General features: G+C 38.1%; 1 protein-coding gene and 1 long non-coding RNA gene across 3 annotated transcripts; one reads left to right on the top strand and one right to left on the bottom strand.

The window, feature by feature from the left end:
- Positions 1–671: 671 nt before the first annotated feature.
- LOC116406178 (uncharacterized protein K02A2.6-like) lies at positions 672–3,935 on the bottom strand. The gene has a single exon (XM_031889866.1). The coding sequence runs from the start codon at positions 3,220–3,222 to the stop codon at positions 991–993; it is 2,232 nt and encodes a 743-aa protein (XP_031745726.1). The 5' UTR covers positions 3,223–3,935; the 3' UTR covers positions 672–990.
- A 9,998-nt stretch (positions 3,936–13,933) lies between these two features.
- On the top strand, positions 13,934–15,921 carry LOC116406174. Of its 2 annotated transcripts, XR_004219184.1 has the most exons (5): positions 13,934–14,138; positions 14,245–14,387; positions 14,491–14,653; positions 14,760–14,907; positions 15,846–15,921. It is a non-coding gene; the product is annotated as an uncharacterized LOC116406174 (long non-coding RNA). The 2 variants fall into 2 exon arrangements; XR_004219183.1 differs by having other exon boundaries at positions 13,936–14,387.
- The last annotated feature ends 915 nt before the right edge of the window (positions 15,922–16,836 follow it).

The following is a 16,836-nucleotide window of genomic DNA, read 5'->3' as shown; positions in this document are numbered from 1 at the left end:
GGAAGTGAGGGAGCGAATATAAATAAAGAAGAGAAGGAAAGGATGAGTAGGTTTTTGGTTGTCAAGAGTCTTACTGTTTTATTCTTGAAAGATAGAATAGCAGGAGAGGGAGCCGTCGATTGAGAGCATTCTGTACTACTTATTTTCTACCATTTTCATCTTAATACTATCATATATATTTCATCCTTCTATATTAAGAGTTGGAACAGTAAGATCCATCAGAATCCCGAGTGCCCTCCTAATATGGAATCATGGAACGTGTGTAGAAGACTCGGAATGAGGGAGGAATTTCGCGGCAGCACCATCCTTCCTTTATATAGCAGCCTGCCATTGTTCCACTGGTATTTCCCACCTTGATCCACCTCTCCCTTAAGTTCGGCAATAATTTTCTGAAGTTCTTGATCCATTTCAACTTCCTTCGCTATTATCTCTATATCAACTATGCCTGTGGTTGTCATTGTATTTAACTTCACCGAATGGTCCTTCCTTGAGAGAGCATCCGCCACCTTATTCTGCAGACCCGGCTGGTATAAGATCTCAAAGTCATACCCCAAAAGTTTTGTGAGCCACTTTTGGAATTGAGGCTGAACTTCCCTCTGTTCTAACAGAAATTTCAGAGCCTTCTGATCTGAAACAATTGTGAACTTTCAGCCCAGGAGATAATGTCTCCATTTTTGCACCGAAAGGACAACCGCCATCAATTCCCTTTCATAGATCGACTTACCCTGGGCTCTTGGGGACAGTTTCTGGCTGAAGAATGCGATGGGATGACCATTCTGTGATAAAACTGCACCTAAACCTACTCCTGAAGCATCAGTTTCGATTGTGAAGGGCTGAGACCAATCCGGCAATGCTAATACCGGTAAGGTTGTCATTGCTAGCTTCAGCTGGTCAAACGCTATTGTAGCTTCCTCATTCCAATGGAATGCATTTTTCTGAAGTAATTTGGTTAAGGGTGCAGCTATTTCTCCATAGCTTTTCACAAATCTTCTATAATACCCAGTCAGTCCAAGGAATCCCCTCAGCCCAGTTATATCTTTCGGCCGTGGCCAATTTACCATACTGCGAATTGTCCTCATCAGCCTCCACTCCTCTGCTGGAAATCAGATGACCCAAATATTGAACTTGGGAATGAGCAATGACACATTTAGACCTATTTGCAAACAATTCATGGTCCCTCAAGATAGCAAAAACCATTCCTAAATGTTTCATGTGCTCATCTATGTCCACACTATAAACTAGAATGTCATAAAAAAAAACCAGGACACACCTTCGAAGGAATGGTTTGAACACCTCGTTCATGAGAGATTGGAAGGTGGCAGGAGCATTCGTAAGGCCGAAAGGCATCACCAAGAACTCATAATGTCCTTCATGCGTGCGGAAAGCTGTTTTCTCCACATCTTCCTCCCTCATCCTAATCTGGTGGTATCCAGATTTAAGGTCTAACTTTGAGAAAGCTGTCGCACCATGAAGTTCATCTAAGAGTTCTTCGGTCACGGGAATTGGAAATTTATCAGCCACCGTTACTTGATTGAGTTTCCTGTAATCTACACAAAATCTCCACCCTCCATCTTTTTTCTTCACTAAGAGGACCGGGCTCGAATATGGGCTGCGGCTTGGACGAATCACCCCAGCTTGTAACATTTCTAACACCAATTTTTCAATCTCTTCCTTTTGTACATGGCCATACTTATATGGTCTTACATTAATTGGTTTCTGATCGGCCACGGTCAGAATGCGATGGTCTATGGCTCTCCTTGGCGGTAAACCCCTGGGCAACCTAAAGACATCTGCATATTGCTCGAGCAATCGCTGAACCATGGGTAATCCTTCTTCCTTTCCCTTCAATTCAGCTTCTGTTTCCGATTCTCCTTCATAGTTTTCGAATTCCAAGAGGAATCCTTGGTCCCCGGATTGCCACGTTTTCTCTAAGGTTCTCAATGAACATTCTGACTTCGTTAGAGAAGGGTCACCTTTTAGGATTATTCTTCTACCCTTCCTCCAAAACGTCATGGTTAGGGATGGCCAGTGAACCTTCATGGTTCCTGTCGAATCTAGCCATTGCATCCCAAGCACCAAGTCTACCGTTCCTAACTCTACCGCTAGGAAATCTGCTACGATTGTTAACTCTTTTAACTTCACCTTCACCCTCTTGCAAATCCCACTTCCTTCACATTGGTTGCCATTCCCAATGGTAACTCCAAAACGAGTTCCCGGATCGATGCTCAGCTGTAGTTCATCTACCAACACTTGGCTGATGAAGTTATTGGTCGCCCCGCTGTCAATCAGAATAACTACTTCCCTTCCGTTCACATGTCCTTTTAATTTCATCGTCCCTTTTGATGTAACTCCCGTGATCAACCTCAATTCAATAGGGTTATCCATATTCAATTCCAGATGATTCAGTTCTATTACTTCGCTTGCCTCATCCTCTGTATCCTCTTCCCTTTTGTGGTCTTCTTCCTCATTTAGTATAAGGAGCATCAACTCTCTTTTTTCTCTCCCTTTACATCGATGGCCTGGGGCGTACTTTTCATTACATCTGAAACAAAGCCCCTTATCCAGCCTTGCTCTAAATTCCGTATCCGACAGCCGTTTAATTGGGGGATCTTTTTTCTGGTAATCATTTTTCAATGGAATAGTTACCTGCTTCATCACAAACTCTGTCTTTTTACTTTCTGTCTTCTCATTTTTTCCTTGAAATTTGCTGCTGTTCTCATTCCTTTTGGGCTCAACTATATCCAACTCTTCCATCGCCAGTTTTAATGCTATATTCCTATCATTCACCAGCTGAGCTTCCTTCATACATTCCTCTAAAGTTTGAGGGTGTCTGCTGATTACTTCCGCTTGCAGTGAGGGTTCCAGACCCGTTAAAAACGCATCCAGCAGAACACTTTCTGCCATGTCCGGGAGGGGGGCTGAGTATGTAACAAACTTCTTAACGTACTCGCTGTATGAGCCTTCTTGCTTAATACGGATTAATCTTGCCCCCAAGCTCTGCTGTCCTGTATCATTAAAGAAATCAAACATCCTTTCCTTCAAGTCCTCCCAAGATTCCACCCTCTTTCTACGATTACTCCATCTAAACCAGTCTACCTCTTCCTGTCCAAAACTCACGACTGCTACTTTGACCTTCTCAGCTTCCGGTAAGTCATTTATATCAAAAAAATGTTCTGCTCGGTACGCCCAGGATTCAGGGTTCACCCCTGTAAACAGTGGCATTTCTAATTTTTTGTACTTCGGTCTGCGCTGCTTCCACCCGACTCGACTGTGGTTCCGGCCTCTTCCAGTTTTCCCTTCAGTTTCAACCTGATGTCGTCTGTAGTCCCTGCTTCTTCTTTTTTCTTAGCACCATGGTTTTCTCTTAGCTCGTCTGTCATTCGATCCATCGATTTCTTCATTTCCAGCATCATCTCCTTCAGACTCATAATTTCCTTTTCAGTACCTTCTACCCGTTCTTCTATCTGTCTTTGAGCCATCAGACGCGTGATCACCCCCAGTGTGGAGGCTCTGATACCAATATGTAAGGATTCAACTTGCTTACTTCACTATTTCTCCCTTACAATGGCCAAAAACAGAGGTAGCTCTCTGCTATCTTTATTTATATATAGCCAAAATGAGTACAGAAAAACATAAAGATTCAAGAAAAACAAGGAATAATGAAGACAAACCCAGCTTCCTCTAGGGAAAGACTGGATATTCCTCTAGGCTAAGCAGCCGCCAACTTCAGGATAAAAATAAAACCTACCTCCCCTAGACCTAAAAAACCTATTTATATTCCTTCTCTCATCTTTCTCTTATTTCTGTGCCTGGGCCCCACCTGCACGATCTCCTCCTCTTTTTCCTTCCTCATTATTAATTTGTCCAATTACTTTTCTGCCCCTCCTTTGATATGTATGAATAATTGGAGGTCTTACACATTTCCATAAAGAAGCAAGAAAACAGCTAGCAGGCAGATCAAACTTCCTTAAATATTCAATTGGCCATTTTGCCTTTTTGGATTTAACATTCTGCATTTGTGTCGTTACCCTTAAATCTCCTCACAATCTCTTTGTTCTTCCAACAATCATTAAGAAAAATCACTGTAAGCCGAACCCCACGTATTCCCTGTGCTACCAAGTTTACTTCCAATTTCAAGAGTGCCTTGATCCTTTGATTTACTTCCAATTTTTGGAGGCTGGTTTCAGCACAGGTGTGGTTTCCTTTTTATCATCATCACCTGACAATCTTTTCACGTTTTTTCCAGAAATAGATTTAGCTGATCCCTTCTTTCTCTTGACCTCTGATTGTTTTAAAGAACTCCCCCCACTCTTGCTGGTTCCATCACCCTTCCTAACATACTGCTTCAATGTCTTAGTTTCAAAATCACTTGTAGTGTCATTAGTTTACATTTACATTTACGTTGAAGATATAATATTACATTTACGTCATTAGTTTTTGGATGAATTGGTGATTTAACATGCTCTAGAGTGGATAGTTTAGGAGGTCTGTTAGACCACCATTGTTATTTTACTTATAATAGAAGAAAGGAAAGTAAGGCACGTTAGTAATCAACACAGTTACTTATTCAAAAGGATGATAGTTATCTAAAACAGGAAGTTAAATGGATGAGAGGGAGATGGGAAAGGGCAGGCAGTTTTTAGTAAAAGGAAGGGCCTGCCAGAATTGTTCTGGTTTTAATTGTAGTATTTTGAATTGTGTTTATTTCTGTTTTGGATTAGGAGGGTTTCTTTGCTTGTTGTTTGTAATTTCTCTGTAATTTTCTTTCTATTGCAACTTTAAGTCTCAAATATCAATATAATAGAAACAGTACATAAGTGTTCTATCAAGGTTGTATGTTCAGAAGTGAGTAGATAGTTGGGGAAGTCCTATGTTCAAAAGTGAGTAGTTTAGGAGGGTCCTATGTTCAAAAGTTTGCTGGTGTGTATCTTTGTTGGCTCAACATGTTTTTAATTTATGATTGTTGTTGGTGGAGAGAGCGGAAGATGCCGGGGACAGTTTGGAGAAGATCAAGCGGCAGCTGGCCTCTGGGTCTGGTCGGAATTTGTTGCAGGGTCCCCTTCTAAAGCGATCTGAAACAGTAAACTAACGCATTGCAACTCTTTCTGTCTTTCCTGTTGTTTTGAATTGATGGTTACTGCTTAATTGCGCTGCCTTTAGGAATTTGGCAAGCATGGAGGCTGTTTATTTGAGTCGGAAGCCCACTGCAAAATCTGTTTTGGAGTTTGTTCGATCTGTTCATGATGATACAAATTTGTTATGATCATATTGCATTTTGAAGTTTTGGGGTATTTTTCTTCCATTTCTTTTCTGCTTACGTTGTATTCTTTCTTACGTATATTATTTTCTAATGGTCTTGTTGTGCAATGTCTTTCTTTTAAGTCATTGGCTACTTTGTAAAGAGAAAAACAAAGTGAACTATGTCATCGTTCTACTCTTTCTACCCCATTTCCGTAAAGAAGCAAGAAAACAGCTAACAGGCAAATCAATCTACTTAAACATTCAATTGGCCATTTAGTCTTTTGGGATTTAACATTCTGCCATTCTTGTCGTTGCCCTTAAATCTCCTCACAATCTCTTTGTTATTCCAACAATCCTTAAGAAAAATCCCTGTAAACCGAACCCCATATGTTCCCTTTTCTCCACATCGGTCATAATTTTGTCCACTCTCCAAACAAAATCCTTTCAACCTTATTTTTCTTCACTACCCATTTCCAAAATTTTCATTTCCCTTGGAAAATCTTTGTCGATGTCGAAACTTGCGGCTGGGAACCGATAGTTCTCAATCATGTCCAGTGCTGTACCTCCCAATGGACGGCATGGATCAAGGGTTAAGGTGGATTTTTTTGTTATCGTTGGTTAGAATTCTTGTTCTGTTTTAGGACATAAATTCCAACACAAAGAATGTTTAAGTGTTAGCTTTCTCTACTCATAACCTACTCAAATATTAGAAAAAAGGACTTAACGACACAAATTGCATCCAAGTGTCCAGATGCAACACTATAGTGCCAAACAAACCTAACTAGTGTCCAAAATGTGCCTAAGATTTAAAGACAACCAAACGATGCTTAACTGTGAGCTTTTCCAATGCATAAGCTACCAAAAAGTGAGAAAAAAAGGTCTGAACAACCTAAAATCGCAACCAAGTGCCCAAATGCAACTACTATAGTGCCAAATAAACCTAAGTAGTGTCCAAAAGGTGCCTAAGCTTTAAAGAAAACCAAAGAATGCTTAAATGTGAGCTTTCTAGACTCATAACCAACTAAAAAGTTAGAAAAAAGAATTTAACAACCCGGAATGACAACCAAATGCCAAGGTACAACAACTATAGTGCCAAACCAAGGTGCGTAAGCTGTAAAGGAAACAAAAGAATGCTTAAGTGTTAGCTTTCCCGACTCATAACCTAACAAAAGTTAGAAAAAAGGACTTAACAACCCGAAATTGCAACCAAGTGCCAAAGTGCAACAACTATGGTGCCAAAGAAACCTTATTAATGTCCAAAAGGTTCCTAAGGTTTAAAGACAGCAAAAAAAATGCTTAAGTGTGAGATTTTCCAAATCATAACTTTAAAAAATGTGAGAAAAAGGACTTAACGACCTGAAGTGGAAATCAAGTGTCCAAGTGCAACAGCTATAATGCCAAACCAACCTAGGTAGTGTCCAAAAGGTGCCTACGTTGTAAATGCAATCAAAGAATGCTTCAGTGTGAACTTTCTCTACTTATAACCTACCAAAATGTTAGAAAAAAGGACTTAACGACTCGAATTGCAACCAAGTGCCCAAGTGCAACAAATATAGTGCCAAACTAACCTAACTAGTGTCCAAAAGGTGCATAAGGCTTAAAATCAACCAAACAATGCTTAACTGTGAGCTTTTCCAACTCATAAGCTACGAAAAAATGAGAAAAAAATGACTTAACAACCCGAAATGGCAACCAAGTGCCCAAATTCAAAAACTATAGTGTCAAACCAACCTAACTACTATCCAAACGGTGTTAAGTTGTAAAGGCAACCATTGAATGCTTAAGTGTGAGCTTTCTTAACTCATAAGCTACCAAAAAATCACAAAAAAGGACTTGATGAACAAAAATTTCAACCAAGTGCGTAAGTTAAACAAATATGCTGTTAAAACAACCTAATTAGTGTCTAAAAGGTGACTAAGGTTTAAAGACAACCAAAGAATGCTTAAGTGTGAGCTTTCCCGACTCATAACCTACCGATAAGTCAGAAAAAATGATTTAACGACTCGAAATGGCAAGCATGTGCCCAAGAGCAACAAATAAAATGTCAAACATACCTAAGTAGTATCCAAAAGTTGCGTAAGCTATAAACGCAACCAAATAATATTTAAGTGTGAGCTTTCTCGACTCATAACAAACAAAAATGTAAAAAAAAAAAGACTTAACGACCCCAATTGGCAACCAAGTGCCTAAGTGAAACAACTATAGTGCGAAACATACCTAAGTAGTGTCCAAAAAGTGCCTAAGCTGTAAATGCAACCCAAGAACTTGTAAGTGTGAGCTTTGTCGACTCATATCCTACCAAAATATCTGAAAAAATAACTTAACGACCCGAAATGGCAACCAAGTGCGCATGTGCAATAATTATAGTGCCAAACAAACCTAAGTAGTTTAAAAAACGTGCCTATTATATAAACACAACCAAAGAATGCTTAAGTGTGAGCTTTCTCAACTCAAAATCTACCAAAATGTCAGAAAAAAGGACTTAACGACCCAAAATGAAAATAAGTGCACAAAAGCAACAACTATAGTGCCAGACCAACCCAAGTAGTGTCCAAAAGGTGCCTAAGGTTTAAAGACAAACCAAGAATGTTTAACTGTGAGCATTCCTGATATGGATCAAGAAATCATGATTGAATCAAATGAAGAAGTTGAGTAGATGCAATGCTTGGAAGTTGAAGAGTTATTTTGGGCAACTCAAAAGTCATAAATTTAAATGTTTAAGAAATAATGTTTATGTGTTTTTAGTTATTATGTTAGTTGAAAGGTTATCAAATTAAATGTTTTGACCTTTCATTTCATATTTTAATTAGTATAAATAGGGTTGTAATTTTTCCACATTTAAAAAGAAGAATTTGGGATGAAAGAAATCTGAAAATTCTAGAATGTAGAATTTTGTTCTTGTCTGTTGTGATAGAATGCACAAACATTTGAAGCATTCAAGTGAGAATTGATCTACCTTACTTGTGGAGTGTTTTGAAGATTAAGGATTGATGGGAGTTTCTAATTTTGTTCGATCCTTGGTTTCTTAGATCATCTAAGCAATTTGTATGTAGCCTATCTTAGGGGTTGAAATCAAATTGGTTTTGCGGCTAGTGGGGTTGTGTTCTTTGAGTCTTGTTGTTTAACATGATTCTTAGATCCAATGCCTAGGGGTTTCTTATCAATTTCCAACACATAACCTACCAAAAAGTGACCAAAAAGGACTTAAGGACCTTAAATGGAAACCAAGTGTGCAAGTGCATCAACTATAGTGCCAACCAACCTATGTAGTGTCCAAGAGGTGCTTAGGCTGTAAAGACTATCAAACAATGCTTAAGTGTGAGCTTTCTTAACTCATAAACTACCAAAAATTGAAAAACAAAGAAGGAATTAACGACCAAAAATGGTAAATAAGACAAGAACTATAGTGCTAAACCAACCTAAGTGGTGTGCAAAAGGCGTCTATAGTGCAAATCATGTCATTTTAATTGATCAATTCATAAGTTAGTCCTAGAAGTTTTATGGTATAGTGCTTGATTTGGCAATGCATAGGTAAAGAAACCATAGTGACTAAAGTTCACAAATCAAATGTATAGTATTGTGTTTGAAATGACTTTATAAGTGAATAAAAACACTAGGAAAAAGAAATTGAGTCATATAAGGGATCATCTAGCAAACAGGTTTTTGTCAAGTTCCAAATGTAGTAACACTACAACAAAAATTATCTACTACGACAGTTGTTTATATCACAAAATGGAGGGAGGAAAAAAAATTATCACAAAAGGAAAAAAAACGCGCGGGAAAAGGCGAAACTTTTCGGATAATACTTTTCGCGACAGTTATTTGACGTCATAGTATTGTAATTGAAAAAAAAATTAGAGGCCTAGAACCACAAATGAAAGTCACGAATGAACCATCATCATTCTTCTTAAATCGCCACTAATCTTAAAAGTGCAAGCATTGTATATATGTTTAATTTTTAAAATAAAAAGAAAACAGTTCTAAAAAAGAAAATGGTTATCAATTCCTATCTGATGAGTTGTGGTAAAAATTATATCAATAAAATGAACAAGAAAAAAAGAAGTGTAAGGAAGGAAAAGTTGAATACCGTAGAACCCAACGAATTTTGACCTAATGCGGCTTAACTCTCCTACATTCTACAGGCTATTGTTGCTTCGGCCGTGAGTGAATATTTTCCTACGCAAGTTCTGATATCGAAGGAACCCAACGCATTCTGACCTAATTGGCTTAACTCTTCTACTTTCAACTAGCTATTGTTGCTTCGGCCAGAGAGTGAAGAGTTTACCTATACAACTATCGATCCCGAAGGAACCCGACGCATTCTGACCTAACCACTTTAAACTCTCCTACTTTCTACAGAAATTGATTGCTTTGGCCAAGAGTAAAAAGTTCCCTATGTGAATTCTGATACGTAAAGAACTTGATACATTCCAACCTAAACCAGCTTAACTCTCTCTACTTTCTACCGGTTATTGTTGCTTCAGCCAAGAGTGAAGAGTTCTCTACGCAAGCTTTGATTCTGAAGGAACCTGACGTATTCTGACCTAACTAGCTTAACTATCCAACTTTTCTACAGGCTATTGTTGCTTCAACCAAGAGTGAAGAGTTCCTTATGCAATTTAGGAACCCGATGCATTCTGACCTAACCGGCTTGACTTTCCTACTTTCTACGGCCTATTGTGGCTTCGGCGAAGTGAAAAGTTATTTACGCAAGTTCTGAACTCAAAGGAACCCGATGGATTTTGACCTAACCCGCTTAACTCTCCTACTTTCTACCCGGCTATAGTTACTACAACCAAAAGTGAAAAGTTCCCTACGCAAGTTTTGATCCCGTAGGAACCCGATGCATTGCGACCTAATCGACTTATCTCTCTAACTTTCTATGGGCTGTTATTGCTTCATCCAAGAGTGAAGAGTACCTAATGCACGTTCATGTCTCGAAGGAACCCGATGCACTCTGACCTAATCGATTTAACTCTCCTACTTTCTATGGGTTATTATGGCTTCGACAAAGATTGAAGAGTTCTCCACACAAGTTCTGATCTCGAAGGAACCCAACACATTCTGAACTAACCAGCTTAACTCTCCTACATGCTACGGGTTATTATGGCTTCGACCAAAGAGTGAAAAGTTCTCTACGCTAGTTTTGATCACGAAGGAACCCGATGCATTTTTGCCTAACCGACTTAACTCTCGTACTTTCTATGGGGCATTGTGGCTTTAGCCGAGAGTGAAGAGTTCCCGATAAAAGTTCTGATTCGGAAGGAACCTGACACACTTTGAGCTTTTCGGCTTAACTCTCCTACATTTTACGGGCTACTGTAGGTTCAGCCGAGAGTGAAGAGTTCACGAACAAGTTCTGATTCTAAAAGAACCCGATTCATTTTAATCAAACCAGCTTAACTCTTTTACTTTCTACGGGTTATTGTGGCTTCGGCCGAGAGTGAAGAGTTCCTCACACAAGTTCTAATCCCAAAGCAACTCGACGCATTCTAACCTAATCGGCTTAACTCTCCTACTTTCTACATGTTATTGTTGCTTCGACCATAAGTGAAGATTTCATTATGAAAGTTTTGATCCAGACGGAACCCTACGCACTCTGAGCTATCCGACTTAATTCTCCTACATTCTACAGGCTATTGTTTCTTGGTCGAGAGTGAAGAGTTCACCAACAAGTTCTGATCACAAAGGAACCAGACGCATTCTGACCTAATATGCTTAACTCTTCTACTTTTTATGGGCTATTGTTGCTTCGACCATGAGTGAAGATTTTCCTACGCAAGTTCTAATATCGAAAGAACCGAATGCATTTTGACCGAACTAGCTTAACTCTTCTACTTCCAACGACCTATTGTTGCCTCGACCAAGAGTTAAGAGTTCTATATGCAAGTTCTTATTCTGAAGGAACCCGATGCATTCTGACCCAACCGTCTTAACTCCCCTACTTTCTACGGGCTATTGTGGCTTCGACCAAGAGTGAAGAGTTCTCTAAGCAAGTTCTGATCCTAAAGGAACCCGACGCATTCTGACCTAACCGATTTAACTCTCCTACTTTCTACGGGCTATTGTGGGTTTAGTCGAGAGTGAAGAGTTGTTGATGAAAGTACTGATCTCGAGGGAACTAGATGCATTTTAACCTATTCGGGTTAACTCTCCTACTTTCTATGGTCTATTGTGGCTTCAACCGAGGGTGAAAAGTTCCCAACACAAGTTCTGATCTGGAAGGAACCCGACGCATTTTAAACTATTTTGCTTAGCTCTCATACTTTCTATGGGCTATTGTGGCTTCAGCTAAGAGGGAAGAGTTCCTGACACAAGTTATGATACCAAAGGAACTCGATGCATTCTAACCTAACCAGCTTAACTCTATTACTTTCTACGAGCTATTATTGCTTTGACCATGAGTGAAGATTTTCCTATGCAAGTTCTGATATCGAAAGAACCAAATGCATTCTGACCCAACTGGCTTAACTTTTCTACTTCCAACGAGCTATTGTTGCTTCGGCCAATAGTAAAGAGTTCCCTACGAAAATTCTGATTTCAAAGGAACTCGATGCATTCTGACCTAACCGTCTTAATTCTCTTACTTTCTACAGGCTATTTTTGCTTCCACCAAGAGTTAAGAGTTCCCTACGAAAGTATTGGTCCCGATGGAACCCAATGAATTATGATTTAACCACTTTAACTCTCCTACTTTCTATAGTATTGCTTCGGCCAAGAGGGAAGAGTTCCCTATGGAAATTCTGATATTGAAGGAACCTGACACATTTTGACCTAACCAGCTTAACTCTCCTACTTTCTACAAGTTGTTGTTGCTTCGGCCAAGAAAGCATTCCCTACTTTCTACGGCCAACTCCCGTACTTTCTACGGCTATTGTGGCTTCGGCCGAGAGTGAAGAGTTGTCGAAGAAGTTATGATCCCAAAGAACTCGATGCATTTTAACCTAACCGGCTTAATTCTCCTACTTTCTACGAGCTATTGTGGCTTCAATCGAGAGTGAAGAGTTCCCGACACAATTTCTGATACCAAAGAAAGCCGACACATTCTGACCTAACCAGCTTAACTCTCCTACTTTCTACAGGTTATTGTTGCTTCGACCATGAGTGAAGATTTCCCTGTGCAAGTTCGGATATCTAAAGAACCAAACATGCATTCTGACCTAACTGGCTTAACTCTTCTACTTTCAACCGGCCATTGTTGCTTCGACCAAGAGTGAAGAGTTCCCTACGAAAATTTTGAACCCGAAGGAACTCAACACATTCTAAACTAATTGGCTTAAATCTTCGACTTTCTACGGGCTATTTTTGCTTCCACCAAGAGTTAAGAGTTCCCTACGCAAGTATTGATCCCGAAGGAACCCATCGCATTATGATCTAATCGCTTCAACTCACCTTCTTTCTACATGAAATTGTTGCTTTCACCAAGAGTGAAGAGTTCCCTACGCAAATACTAATACGGAAGGAACCCGACGCATTTTGACCTGACCAACTTATCTTTCCTACTTTCTACAAGTTATTGTGGCTTCGGTCGAGAGTGAAGAGTTTCCTACGAAAGTTTGATCCTGAAAGAACCCAATGCATTATGACTTAATAGGCTTACCTCTCCTACTTTCTACCAGCTATTGTAGCTTCGACCGTGAGTGAAGAGTTCTGATGCAAGTTTTGATCCCAAACGAACCCGACGCATTCTAACCTAACAAGCTTAACTCTCCTACTTTCTACGGGCTATTGTAGCTTCATGCAAGAGTGAAAAGTTCTCTACTTTCTATGGGCTTTTTATTATAAGTGTAAAGAAATAGGTGTATGAATTGGATCGATGAACATTTTTTTTGAATTTTTTTTAAGCATAAAAGGATATTTATGGAACTTTCAATAATTCATCAATATTTTTTAAACAGAACTTTTCAATAGTTGATGATTATTTTTTAAACAAAACTTTAGCGACTTTCATCTAAAACCAAAGACAATGGTATTTTTGAACCGTTTTCGAAAGTTTAAGGGCATCTTTCAACTTTTAAAAGGAGACTTTTTTGACACAAACCACTAGGGGTATTCTAACACTGACAACACTAACAACCCAGACTACCCATCCCAAATTTCGAGTATTATTACAAAATATGTTTTTTAACTTATGGATATGTTGAATTTTGATATTATGAAATTTTAGTAATTGATATGTGTGGTAAAAGAATTTAAGTGTTTAAGTTAATCAAGAATACACTCCATTTACAAGGAGTACAAGGAGTCCAAGTAGATATTAGTTGTGTTTGAAAAATTAAGAAAAAAATGTCCTATTTTAAAAAAAAGTACAATCAAGTGAAATGTTACATAAACTTCACAACATAGTTAATAAGATAACACAATATTACAAGATTTTGTTTACACGTATACATACATATACTAGTGGTTAAAGTAAGATTAGATTTGAATGTATATTTAAACGAAAGTTATGCCATTCAACTAGAGTAATAAAATAACTAAAGAGCTCAATAAATTACAACAAATGTGATGGTACTTTGACACCAGAAGCTCAACCATTTGAAGGAAAGTTCCAAACAATGGATAAAAGGAAGCATACTAAAACACAAGTAAAACAAGAGGATTATTTTTATTGTCTTCCATTATCTGAGAGTGGAATGCAAACAAAGCAATGCAAAAGCACCATTCAAGACATCTGACTGATTTATACAAAGTGTAAATAAGACACCAATACAATGCTGAACATTCTCCAAAACAAGATGCAACATACACATCATTCATTTGGCTATTCAACGGGAATATGTCACGTTTTTTGCCATAATTATTCTTGTTTCATGTTTGCCCACGATGGCAGGACAAGACTTTCAGGTAAAGCAAATCCTGGTTTTCCAATGTCAAAAGGCCTTGGCCGCTTGCAGGTAATACTTAGTTTTCCATTTTTAACCTTAAGGTTGCACCTTATGTTTAAATTGTCCATCCGAACATCTTTTTTTTTCTTTTTCTTCTTTCCTTCGGGTAATAAAGAATAGTGACCTTGAAGAATTAAGAGAATTGGGGTCCGGCACCTTTGGCACTTTTTACCATGGAAAATGGAGGGGACTGATGTTGCTATAAAACGAATCAATGATAGGTGTTTTGCTGGGAAGCCTTCTAAACAAGATCGCAAGGTTGTTCATTTTAAGCAACTGGCTTTTCTTTTCTTTTGTTATTCGTGTATTTTTCTTTTTATTCCTTGACTCAAGTCCTTTTTGTTGTTTTATATTGTACCAGTGAGAAGATTTTTAGAATGAAGCAATTAAGTTTGCTGATTTGCACCACCCAAATGTGGTACTTTTTATGGTGTCGTGCTTGATGGGCCTGGGAGATCTGTGGCCACAGTAACAGAATATATGGCCAATGGTTCGCTCAAAAATGCTTTGTTGAAGAATGAAAAGTAACAATTGTTCTCATTTTTCATACGTTTAATTTAATTTGTTAGAAGTTAGTTGCAGTATAATGTATCTTCACCCTTAGATTAAGCATAAATACAATTGATGCAGGAGTCTTGAAAAGTGGAAGCGCCTCTTGATTGCTATGGATGCGGCTTTTAGAATGGAACACCTGCACAGAAAGAATATTGTGCACTTTGATTTTGAAAGTGATAATCTACTGGTCAATCTTCGAGATCCTCATCACTCAATATGCAAGGTTTGTGTATTACTGATAATAGCAGAATCATCATTGTAGTGCATTCCATTTAGTTAAACTCTTGATTTGATTTTTAAACAAAACAGGATGATAACCAATTTTTATAGTTATTGTTGTAATTAACACAATTAATTGTCAAATAAAAAATGTATTTGACTATTAACATTTTTTTGTTTGACTAATTATAGTATGTTTTAAGAAGAAAATAAGCTTGGCTTGTCTTAGATATACGGGATAAAGTAATGTTTTTAACTAACAAATGCCTTAAACCAGCAATGGTCTCAATCTCCTCCCAAGACCTCTCAAAACCCTTACTCTCTAATCAAATGTTCCATAAAAAAAATCTAGTGAGATATTTCACAACCTTGATCACATAAGACAAAAATCTCTATTTCAAACCAAACTAACTCTAAAGGGCTCGACAAAAGTTGAAAATCAAGGTAGCAAACTGCGATCTCTAAAGGATACGATGTGATCTAAAGGAATGCTCCCGTGCTATAAATGCATGGGTGCAGTCCAAACACAAAGGAAGATTGTCCCTATATATAATAACTTTTTATAGGAAGCATTTTTGAAGTGTTAACTCATCTATTTCCAACGGGCTATTCCTACTTCGACCAAGAGTGGAGAGTTCCTTACGAAAATTCTGATTCCGAAGGAACTCGACGCATTTTGACCTAACCGACTTAACTTTTTGAGTTTCTACATGCTATTTTTGCTTCCTCCAAGAGTTAAGAGTTTCCTATGCAAGTATTGATTCTGAAGGAACCCGACGCATTCTTATCTAACTGGTTTAACTCTTCTACTTTCTATTGGAAATTGTTGCTTCAACCAAGAGGGAAGAGTTGCCTACGCAAATTCTGATACCGATGGAACCCGATGCATTCTGATCTAACCAGCTTTACTCTTCTACTTTCTACATGCTATTGTTGCTTCAGCCAAGAGTGAAGATTTCCCTACGCAACTTTTGATCCTGAACGAACCCGACGCATTCGGAGGTAGGGAGCTGATTCCTAAGAAGTTGGTTAGTGTTCTTGTTCTGATTTTTTTACCTTCAGTTAACTACGTTGTTTCTGAAGAAATTAAAGTTATGGGATGTGATGCATGTTGGTAGGGAGCTGAATCCTTTCTTAGGAACGTTTTGGTGAGCATGGAGGCTGTTTATTTGAGTCGGAAGCCCACTGCAAAATCTGTTTTGGAGTTTGGTCGATCTGTTCATGATGATACAAATTTGTTATGATCATATTGCATTTTGAAGTTTTGGGGTATTTTTCTTCCATTTCTTTTCTACTTCCAATTTCATTTTCAATTTCTGCTTATTTTTTATTCTTTCTTATGTATATTATTTTCTAATGGTCACAAGTTGTGCAATGTCTTTCTTTTAAGTCATTGGCTACTTTGTAAAGAGAAAAACAAAGTTAACTATGTCATCGTTCTACTCTTTCTACCCCATTTCCATAAAGAAGCAAGAAAACAACTAACAGGCAGATCGAACTGGTTTAAAGATTCAATTGGCCATTTAGTCTTTCGAGATTTAACATTCTGTCATTGTTGTCGTTGCCCTTAAATCTCCTCACAATCTCTTTGTTCTTCCAACAATCATTAAGAAAAATTTATGTAAACTGAACCCCATGTCTTCCCTTCTCTTCCCACCGGCGAGAATTTTTCCCACTCTCCACTGCAAAATCCATTTTGGAGCTTATTCGATCAGTTCATGTTGATACAAATTTTTCCGAATCGTAATGCATTTGTAGCTTTTGGAGTATTTTTATGCCTTCAGTTTATTTTCTACTTTCACTTTCATTTTCAATTTCTGCGTATTTTTTATTCTTTTTTATGTATATTGCTTTCTAATGGTCATTTGTGGTGCAAATTCTTTCCTTTAAATCATTGGTTATTTTGTAAATAGAAAAACAAAGTGAACCATGT

The sequence above is a fragment of the Cucumis sativus genome, unplaced genomic scaffold (genome assembly GCF_000004075.3).
Source record: "Cucumis sativus cultivar 9930 unplaced genomic scaffold, Cucumber_9930_V3 scaffold70, whole genome shotgun sequence".
Classification (NCBI taxonomy): domain Eukaryota; kingdom Viridiplantae; phylum Streptophyta; class Magnoliopsida; order Cucurbitales; family Cucurbitaceae; genus Cucumis; species Cucumis sativus.
The sequence above is the reverse complement of the archived record's forward strand: the minus strand, read 5'-3'. Positions and strand labels throughout refer to the sequence as shown.